This window comes from Lathyrus oleraceus, chromosome 3 (genome assembly GCF_024323335.1).
Source record: "Lathyrus oleraceus cultivar Zhongwan6 chromosome 3, CAAS_Psat_ZW6_1.0, whole genome shotgun sequence".
Taxonomy (NCBI): Eukaryota; Viridiplantae; Streptophyta; class Magnoliopsida; order Fabales; family Fabaceae; genus Lathyrus; species Lathyrus oleraceus.
In genome coordinates this window covers 46664767-46676253 of record NC_066581.1, presented here as the reverse complement: position 1 = coordinate 46676253, position 11487 = coordinate 46664767, and the positions used below count along the sequence as shown (strand labels likewise).

Below are 11487 nucleotides of genomic sequence, written 5' to 3'. Positions count from 1 at the left end.
TTGTCCTCTTCTTCTTCATCTCTTTCTTTTCCTCTTGATAAATTGGATGACTTGTGTCTATCTTGTTCATGATGTATGAATTGGTACTTGATGAATTTTCATCATTTCAAACCTACCTCCTAATTGATCATGGATCATTTAAGGTACTTTGGATTGATGCACAAGTTTTTTTCTAAAATGTCATGAAGTATGAATTGAAGTAATGGATCATCCTCCTAACCTTTGTGCTTGATCCATCCTCTTTTCTTTTTTGTGTGGCATGACTTTAGGAGAATGATTTACATATCATTTCTCTAGCATGTATTAACACAAACATTATTATTGGCCCGCTCAGATAATTGTGAGATTACAAGTCTCCTATTCCTCATGGTATTGTGTGAAAATATTACCTCATTTTTCTTTATGAGAGCTAGTGGCATACTTGTTGATTTTTATCCAAGTTAAAACCCTTCTCATAAGTGATGTGGTGGTTCATATTTTCATACTTATGGGTGAATAATTGAGTATTCTCCAAAAGATGACAAAACCATCTTTCATTATCACTAACATTTACTAACATATATTTGCATTGAGGTTACTTTAATGTCATTTATCTTATACTCTTTATTCTTTTGTCATTTACTTTATGTCTTATTTTTAGCATCTCATGTCATATTATTTGTGCTTATGTCATTTGTTCTTTGTCCATTTGGACTTTCATTTCCTTGTAAAAGACATTAATAAAGGAAAGACCTAAAAAAGAATTGATTCTCTTGACTCATGGACTTATGGTTACTATCCTTAGCATTATTGTGGAGCTATGGACTTAGGACTAAGATCTTGACCCTTGCTTTGTGAGTTTGTGACTTGAGACCTTGGGATCCATCTGGGACATTTTACTTTGGACCTCTTTGTAAAGACTTGGTTTGGTTACTTTGATTTCATCTGATACATGATCTATTCTCTGCTCATTTGGTTTATTTGAGGCTTAATCCAAAGGAGAGAATTCTTCCTTGACTTATGTCATAAATCTTACTATATCTTGATTAGATCTTTCCTCCCTAGATTTTACTTCATGCTTTAGGATAGTCTCTTCTTCTTCTCTTCTTCTTTAATTTTCAAAACCTTCTCTCTTTTTCAAAACGTTCTTGTTTTTAAACCTGAACCACTTTCTCAATAAACCTTGACTTTTATCAAGTTATTTTCAAAATATTTTTTCCAATAAATGTTAATCCATCTTAAGCATATTCAAACCAATTTCAAAAAGACTTTAAAAAAATGCATAACTCATTCAAATCAATTTTGTGCCCTTTGTGCACTTTTACTTTTAAATTTTTTTCACAAAGTTTAGACATGAGCCATTTCCATAGTTGAGATATAATTATCCTATCCCTATATTATTGATGATGATTATTTTCCATCTAAGAGAGCTAGTGGCATACTTGTTGATCTTTATCCAATTTGAAAACCTTCTCATGATGATACAAAGTTCTCATACTTGTGGGTGACTAGTTGAGTATTCTTCTAAAAATGACAAAATGAGTTTTCATTAAAAATGAATCAAAACAAACATTTTTGTTACTTTTACCACGAACTACAATGTTTTGATCCTCCGTTGCATTTTGTTGGTACGTAGGCATGAGAATCCACAAGTCTTGGCAAACACAAGTTGTAAAAATAATTTCTTTTTCCATCCCTCTAATCTTTTGCAAACAACACAATTTTCAAACCAAAATGTACATATTTTCAAAGAGGTTCCTATAGAGTCCTATAGATGTTTAGGGTGCTAATATTAATTTTTGTTTTTGTTTTAAAAACTCCTTTGGATTTTGTTCGTACTCCTTGGATTTTTGTTTCAAAGAGGTTCAAAACCTTATCTCTTTTATCAGTTTTTGTTTTAAAACTTCCTTTGAGTTTTGTTCGTACTTTTTCCCTTTTTCCTTTGGAAATAATAAAAGCGCGGTGGCGACTCTTGCTTTGCGAGTTAAGTTAATCAATAACTTAATCTCAAATTTTTTACCGCTACACTCCTCAACCAAAGACCTGTTGAAAACATCACCAATCTCCATAGAGCAGCAAAAACACAACTAAGGGAAGTCGAAGACACTCAAAATGCTATTTGCTCAAAAACCTGATAGAATTCTCAAGCCAGACCGAGAAAGCACAATAGTTATCTACAAACCTACCAAGATACCAATTCCAAGCCTAAAGAATGCTCATATCTTCCACATTCTTCGCTCACACCGATTTACCTGAGAACACAATATCATTAAGAAATTTCCAAATCGACCAGACCACATCATGCCAAATCATAAGACACCCTCTAAACCTAGACGAACCATCAATAGGTAAAAACATCTGAATAAGGGTCAAAGAATCTCTGGGTAAGACTACATACCAACCAAGCCTACTAAATCTTATACCACACAAAAATCACTACATCATAAATCACAAATAGATGCGAGGAAGACTCTAAAAACCTCGAATATAAAGGGCAAAAGACACCCTTTGAACCGATAGTGATCCCCCTTTGCATTACTTGACCAACTCTTTTAAACATTTGTTTTAATTTTTTAGTTATTTATTAGTTTAAAAAATGGTGAATTAGTTTTATGAGTCAATTACTCAATATTTGTTTTTTATATTTCAGTTAACCTTTATTTTGTGAGTCGCATACTTGATATTAAAATAAGGTGTAAGTATTTTTTTAAATACTTTTCAAATACATGTAAAGTTTGGAAGATAAAGAATAAGATAATTAAGTAGCTCAGTTGGTATTTTGAATTAAAAAAAAATGCAATATTTAGGATTGTAGCGGTCATGCAAAACGTCATGCAAGACGTCATGTTTTCTATTGTTAATTTTTAAAAGGTACACACCATTATTCATTTAGCATTTTCTTTGATAAACAATTATTAAATTAATATCATTTTCTTGTCCTTTCTCCATGCATGATATAGCACATTACACTCACTCATCTCTGTATTTTCAAGTTGTTAAATTCAATGTTCTCTTTATTGAACCTGCAGTTTATGATTTATGAAGGATAATAATAAGAAACATGTTCTTATATATCATCACTTCATGTTATACATAGCAAAAGTATGACACATTTTATTCAAATAACCAAACTAAAAAACATAGAACTAACACAAGATGATATAACATAGTTGTTTGGTTTCAAAGTCTAACATTGAAACCATTAACATGCATGCATCTTGGTTAATAAGGAGACACCCATTGCAACTCAATCCCATAACTCCATGTTTCAAAAGGGTCACCAGGTTTGAAATTCACCAAACAAGTATAAGCAGTACAGCTTCCAACTCTGAGCCTGATCTTATGAGAATTCATGGCTGAATCTTTCAAGTAATGACAACAAAGGGTGTTCATACACGCTTTTCCTTCTTCTACTTTTTCCTCAAACTGTCTACAGATGCTGTTTGATGAACAGTTAAGAGGAGATTGAAGGATATTACTAGAGCAGTTTAGGAGCATGACAGTGTTGAGTGTAGAAATATTGAAGGGTAAGTTTTCATCAAGGACTAAGCCTCCATTAAAGAGATCAGAAGAATAACAAGTGTTTTTATGTATGGTAGGTGGTTTGATTATAAGCTTGTTAGCATTTTGGTCAATTTTAAGGATATTATAGAATGTTCCTGTTGGTGACAAGAATTTTAAGGTGTGATTATTGCAGTAAATTTTGTACCTTTTGTCACCACAGTTATCATTAGTGCTGAGTGGATATGGAACTTCAAAGCCACCACAGTATGGACAAGCAGTTAAGGGAGATGCATTGATTACTGAACCAAGAGAAGTGATTAGTAGAAAGAGTATAAGGATTACCATCTTGATTAGGCAGTGAGGTTTAATTGCATAAACTCAAGAATGTGTGTGGCGTATTTATAGTGACAAGTTCCTATTTTGGGTTTTATTATAAGGCTTTAATATTATAAGTGTGGCCTATTTATAATGACTATGACAGATACTTTTGGAAGTAAACAAAGTACTAGTTGTGATTAGTAGTACAGTTAGAACTTAGTACACTGTTTAACTTCTCTTTGTTGCAAAACTATCTATCATACTGATAAAGAGGAAAGGATATCAGCTAGTAGTAATTTAATTACTAAGCAATATGTTTAGAGGTTTCTTCATTCAAGTTAGTGTCATATGCTTGCATATTTACATGAAATGTAAATAGTTTTGCAAATGATATCAATAGATAATCTTCAATGATGTTGAGATAAAAGCTTTTACTATATACATTTATATATTATCCGAAATGATGTTGTGATCAATATCTTTATGATTTGAAGGAACATTTGTATATTGAAATATTTGGAGGGAAGTTTGAAATAATATAACTAAATGAATGAACCACCATTAAAATTCGGTTCTATGTATGTTTTTGATGATAAGATGTCAAACATAATGTTTGAACAATGTGTGTGACAATTAATAAGCATAAGAAAAGGAATAAAAGCAGAATGTAAATAATAATGGAATTGGTAATCCAGTGCAGTAAAAAATCACATACGTGTAGATGGTATTAACCTAATTAAAGAAAATTCACACTTAAAAGTCAGAAGTACAAATTGATCTGATTTGGACTATCCTAATTCAATGTCTCTTTTCCTAATACTATCTGTAACTATTACGAATAATTTATTTTATCTCAGTTGAGAAAGAGTCATTACCTCAGTTTTCTGGGCGACGTAACGAAGAGTTTCGTGGAAAGTCGCCACTTTTCCCTTTGATCTTTGTACAACCGAGAAGAAAGGTGGAATTGGAAGTGAGTTCGATCCACATCAACTGAATATTAATATATATTTTTAAAACACACAATTTTACCTCTCAATTCTTAAAATTCTCGAGAGTATATACCTTTGCCATATGCTACCTCAAATTTTGCCATATCTTTTCATTCAATTTCATATGTGTAAGACCCCAATTTTGACCCTAAGATCCCTTATGACATCTCATCATATGCATTGGTTTTGGGACCACACATTGGTATCCTCATTACCCCTCACTCATTGGGTTTGCATTGGGAGAGATCACTAAGCATATTTGATTGTATCATATTTTTTTTTATTTACTAACCAAAATGCAAAAAATATGTCAATGTATAATTTGTTACTTTCGTAGATAGTGTGTGCATCCACCAATGCCTCATCAAGCTCATACATAGGGTTTGAGACCCATAATGCAAGGAGACTAATCAAGAGATGGTTCACATTGACTATAGACATCATATATGGATCCCCGCGGTCTTCACATATCATTTTAATCAAGAATTCATCAAGAGTTTGAAGCTTGTTTGCCTTGGAAACCCTAATTCATCTGGGTATCTTGTGTGACTTCCTCAACAAGTTTCTTCAACATTTGATCAAATATTTCAAGGTATACTTCATATTACATCATCTTACACATATATGACCCTCCATGAGTTCCAAATATCAAGAGAATGTCAAGTTTGCAAGTTGTTTCATGGTGGTTGACAAGAGAAAGTCAACTGGTCAAAACCGGGGTTCCCTAGACCCTATCTCCTACACCTTTTGTCATATGAAAATGATTCCAAGAGAAACGTTACTCCTTATTACATTCCAAACAACTTTTATGTTGAAGTCAAGAGCTAGTTTTTCTCGGAAAGTCATTTTTTTATGGTGAAAGATTATAGGTTATTTTGTTTGAACCCTAGTTAGGAGGTCAACTTCCAAGGACATAACTTGCTCAATTTTTATGATATGAAATACATTCAAGTTTCATGATCAAATTCAAGATGTCCTTTTCAACTTTGATCTTTGGAAGAAGTTAAAATTAAACTTGAAAATGCATGTGCCAAGAGGAAACATTATAGGCCATTTTGGGCCATTACCATTGAACAAGTGATTTTCCTCAACTTCTAAAATACATAAATCCTTCATGAAAAATTCAAATAAGGTCAAATTTGTGACCAAATTGAAGAGGTTTTAAAGATATACAACTTTGATGAAGAAATTGTTTCCTTTTGAAGTCCATAGCAAAAGTTATTCAAGGTGGAAGAAATGAATATTTGACTTGGTACTTAGAAAATTTTCAAATATGTTTGATTCTTCAAACTTCCACCTCAAAATTAATCATGATCCATACTTCAAATGGAAAAGTGTTCAACATGAAATTTGTTCCCCTTGATCTCACCTTTCCGAAAAGTCCAAGATCATCTCATTTGGCCAAGGAATGAAGGACTTGTGCATGAGTTCTTTTCAAAGGAACATTTGGATGGATTTCACCTTCACATTTCAAATTCAAATGCATGGCCACATGACATGATTTCAGTATGGTACGCAAGAATTTTTGGACCCGAATACATCACTTGATGGGCCTATCACACACCCATGCAAGCATGCAATGCAAATTTCTAAATTTGGCAAAATTTGGAAGTGTGTGGAAATGAATCACATTGGCTATAAATACAACCCTCATGGCTCAGAATTGAGGACCTCATGCCCAAGTTTTGAACCTGCAATCCAAACCATCTCCATTAAAGGATAATCTTGAAGGTTTTCATTTGAAAATCGAGTTTCAAATCTCATTCTGTTTTGGTATTGAAACTCTAAGAGTCCAAGCTTTTCCTTGCCTCCATTCCTCTCCTACAAGCTTCTGAAGCCAAGCCAAGGACAATTGGAATCAAGATCAAGTAAGGTTGAAGCTCATTCGAAGGTAATTTTTCAGAATTTTTATCTCTTCGATTCTCTCTCAATTCTTCACTATTCTTTGTGATTTTTGGTTGGCTGAAGTCCTAGCAATGTAGGCAACAAGATTGAGTTGCTTTAAGGTCAAATCGAAGCAACTCAGTTCATGATCCTCAAAATTCAAATACCTGTATCTCTTGATATACTTGAAATTGGAGAAAATTGAGGCCAAATTCGAGCTCCTGAACATTTTTTCTTTAAATCCATGTCCTTGTTTTTCATTTCCATGGTGGTTGGTGGTGGACCAGTCCGGTGAGGTCCACCGGAGAAGACAATCAGAGCCCTAGCTCCGTGGTGTGGTGGCTTGCTTCTATCCATCAGATCTTCCCTCCACGCTCTAATCCTGATCATCTAATGTGATTACCACTTTTGTCACGCGTTTGACTCAAGTGTTGGTGGAATGCACGCTTTTGGCCATCAGATCTTCCACCTCAATTAATGAGGGAGATCTGATGGCCCTTGTTTTTTTTTATTTTCTTTTTAATTTTTGATTTTATGTTTAATTGCTTTATTTTGTTTAATTCGTATTAATTAAATTTTTAATAGAAAAAAAATGGGACTCTCACCAAAAATATTTATTTTGTTTAATGCGTATTAATTTCATTTTTAAAATTATTTTTTGGATTAATTTTGATATTTTTCATGAGTTAAATGTTTTTGTGCTTATTTTTAATTGTTTAAAAATACTTCCGACATTTCAAAAATCATGAAATTTTTTGTCTAAGGTCCTTTGACCTTGTTTGACCTAGGATAAATCTCTTGGCCATTTATTTGGTGTTTTGAAGAGATTTTAGGTTTTGACCAAATTAAATTGTATTTTAATGCATTTTTAATTTGATTTTTAATTAATTAAATGTGTAAAAATTATGTTGAGCCATTTTGATGGTCTTATGATGTTTGACTATTTGTTTGGGCCTTGGTCAAGGTTGATTTGACTTTTGTTGGATTAAAATAATTGGATTTAGGGAATTGATGAAATGTACATTTCATCTCCCAAAATGAATGAATGATTTTAATTTGATAAAATTCCTCCCATGACCAATTTGTGTTTCTCTCACTCTCATCCCCTTTCATCTCCATCCATATTCTCTCCCATTCCTTTCATTGACCAATGAAATCTCAGATATCCTAAGGCTAATTGGTTCATCAATGACCTTGTGTCAGATGAACCAATACAAGTATGGATGAGATATGTCCATCCTACTTGATATTTTCTTTTAGTGAATGGTATGTTTTAGGAGTTTGGTTCGTTATACCAAATCTCTAACATACATTAACACCTAAGTTTTTATTGCCCGACCTCAGATAGTTGTGACTTCTACATAAGTCCAATTACGATTGCTTAACATAGAGATAAATTTGACCCTCAAGACATATCATTCTAGTAAGTGGGATTGTAAGTCTCCCATTCTTCATGGTATTGTTTAGAGACTTGACCTTTTTTCCTTTCATAGGGACTAGTGGCATATTTGTGAATTATCCAAGTTGGAGCGCTTCTCATGGAAGATGTCTTGGTTCAAGGATCCACACTTGTGAATGAAGGGTTGAGTGTTCTCCAAAGAATGGCTTAATCAATTAAAAAGCAAAACACCATTAACCTTTGACTAACTCTTGTTAATATTGCTTTACTTTCAAGTCATTTACTTTATGCAATTTAAATTTCAGTCATTTATCACTCATTTGCCATTTACATTTCATTTAATTTGTTTATGTTTATGTCATTTTCACTTTGCTCATTTAAGCCATATCTTGTGATTGTATATATTGTTTGTGTGTTTTGGTTTTGTTTGTGGTCTTAGGACCTTAAAATACCTAATAATAACAAAAACCCCAAAAAACTTCTGGTGGACTGTTGATCTTTATCTGAACCTTTGGACTTAGGATTAGGCAACATTCCCTGTGCAAAAAAGGACTTGGCCAATGCCAAAATTTTGAGACCAAGTTATTTTGAACTAAGTCTTCATCTGATGCAAGCCTTGGGACTCTGTTTGATTTCATCTGCTACTTTGTCTTGGCGCTAATTGTTATTTTGAACTTGTGTCTGATGCTTTCTTCTGAGTTGAGCAAAGGAATATTTCATCTGCTACATGAGAAGACAAAGAAGAATGCTAGCTATGGGATTTGCTTGCTTGGATGTGACTATCATTATTTGATGTCTTGATCTTCTTAATGTTTGGATGTTGCTAATTGCTTGTTGATTATTGATTGATTCCAAGTCCAAAGGGAAAATGGGTTTTCTATATGAGATTCTTGTTTGTTGGATTGCATCCCATTGGTCAAATCTTTTCAACTCTTAACTTTTAAGTTTGTGCTTAGGATAGTCTCTTCATCTCCTCCCACTTCTTAAATTTCAAAATCGCTTACCCTTTTCAAAAAATTTCTTTGCTTGTGACTTCAAACTTGGACATTGTTTAAAATTAGAAACTTTGTCTTTATGCCAATGAATTTTCAAACTCTTTCTTAAATCAAGCTTGTAAATAAATCTAATCATATTGACTTAAAGTTTCAAAAGACAAAAAGAACTGATAACGCGAAAACACATAAGATAATTGCCTTAATTTACACTCAAAGATCACACCATTTCGATTAATATCCCGATTATTACGCAAGTATTCTTGTTGTTTTTGCAGGTATTTGAATCTCCATGCACTAAAGAGCAAAATGAAGAAAAGGAAGAAAAAGAAGAAGAAACACGTGGAAAAGCACAGAAAAACCAGAAAAGCAGAGTTTGCAGATTTTGCTGATGTGACGACCGTCATAGATTCATGACGCTCGTCACGACCCAGATTGTGATGACCTTCACAGGCCCATGACGAGCGTCACGCGGCCACAATATGCGCTTTGAAACAGTCAGCCACAGACACCCAAACGTGCCTAAATCTCCTCTAACAAACTTATTCCCACCGGTTCCTCATTCAAAACCAAGTCTCCCTTGATTTTCTCAACCACCAAGACCTAATGGACACTATATAAAGGACCAGAATGGAAAAAATTGAGGACGCCTACTTTTACACTTACGCTCTGCAATTTAGTTTTACAGCTTTCTAGCTTTTAGTATTTTCTTTTCAGCAACCTTGTTTCCGTTGCCTTATTTTATTCGCCATTCTTTTTAGAATTCCGTTTTCCCTTTTCCTACAGTTTTCCAATTAGCCATAGTAGTAGTTTCCTACACTGGGGAACTACTACACTCTATTTAATTTTAGTAGTAATTTGTATTGAAGAAGCAAAGCCTTCTGACTTGTGGAGGACTGCTCAAGTACTCCAAGAATCGCTATACTCTGTTACTTCAATCTCTAGGTTTTTATTGAATTATTATTATTATTGCCCAATTGTTATTATAAGCATGTTTGTCGCAATGTTGATCTGTTTATGCCTTGTGTTTGCCTTATTTAACATGTCCGGCTAAATTACCGGTATCGGTATGTAGCAACTTACTTTGATGGGATTTAATAATAACCGGTGAAAACCCTTTTTCTCAAATAACCTTTTAGGCTGAAGTTTTTAATTTAAATTTAATTAACTTTATCACAAAAGCATGAAAAGCTATTTAATACGGTTTTGCCACGAGAGTGGGAAATTAACTAAGGTAAGAACCAACAATCGCGAGAGCGTGAGGCTCGAGCTGGATATTAAAAATTAAGCATTGAGTTTAAAAACAGCTAGAGCACTTTAAAAGCAATTAGAACTTATTTATTTTCAAAAGGTAATTTTGACTTCAAATGGGACAGCGAGAGCGTACATTCTGACTCAAAGTTATAGGCCGAATCAACAACCACGAGAGTGTGAGATAAAATCTTTTAAATAAACATTTTCTACTGAGAGATATTTTGCATTTAAACTATTCACCGGTGACTTATCGAATCCCTGAAAATTAATGCGCTGCATACTGATTCCTTCCATAAATTCCTTCTTAAAAGTACATTTCCCTTAGATTTACTATTTTGCTCCCAAACTTCTACTAATCATTCCCTTAGCTAAACATAGTGACGTTAGTAACACTAGTTTGGCCATAGGTCTCTATGGGATCGATATCTTTTAAAACTAAAGCGACTGGACTGTGCACTTGTAGTCAAGTACCCGACAGACTATATTTTATATATAGCCAGATCAAGCATCAAGTTTTTGGCGTCGTTGCCAGGGACCTGTTTTAGTCGAATAGTGCGATTCTTTCGTTGCACGATATAGACTAAGGTCAAAACGAAAACTAATCTTCTCTCCCTTCTTTCCCTGATTGTATGCCAAGTACTCGCTCACAAGGCGATAACTTAGCACCACCAATCCTTGAATTAGAGCGTTCTTATACGTGAGACACTGAATACATGAATATCAATAAAAGTGCGGTATTCCCGATATCTCCTTTCCTCCTAAATCAGAAGAAAAACCAAACATGGCTGAAGAAGGACCCCAGAATCGTCCTCTTAAATTCTACGCTACCCCGTCTCAACAAGAACCTCACAATAGCATTGTTGCCCCCGCTATAAATCGAAACGATTTCGAGCTGAAACCCTCACTATTATCAGCTGTCCAATAACATCAATTTGCTGGAAATCCTACGGAAGATCCTAATGAACACCTGACCAAGTTTGTGCAGTACGCCGATACTGTAAAAGAGAATGGTGTATCTCAAGATGCGATAAGACTGCGCCTTTTTCCTTTCTCACTAAGAGACAGAGCTTGGGCTTGGTTGCAATTCTTGCCATCCAACTCCATTACAACATGGGAAGAACTGAAGAACATCTTCTTATCCCGATACTTTCCGCCGAGCAAAACTGCT

General features: G+C 34.0%; 1 protein-coding gene across 1 annotated transcript; it reads right to left on the bottom strand.

Annotated features, from left to right (window-relative positions):
• Positions 1-2964: 2964 nt before the first annotated feature.
• Positions 2965-3828, bottom strand: LOC127132432 (wall-associated receptor kinase-like 20). The gene has a single exon (XM_051061381.1). It carries the CDS (start codon positions 3826-3828, stop codon positions 3202-3204), a length of 627 nt encoding a protein of 208 aa, XP_050917338.1. The 3' UTR covers positions 2965-3201.
• Positions 3829-11487: the final 7659 nt, after the last annotated feature.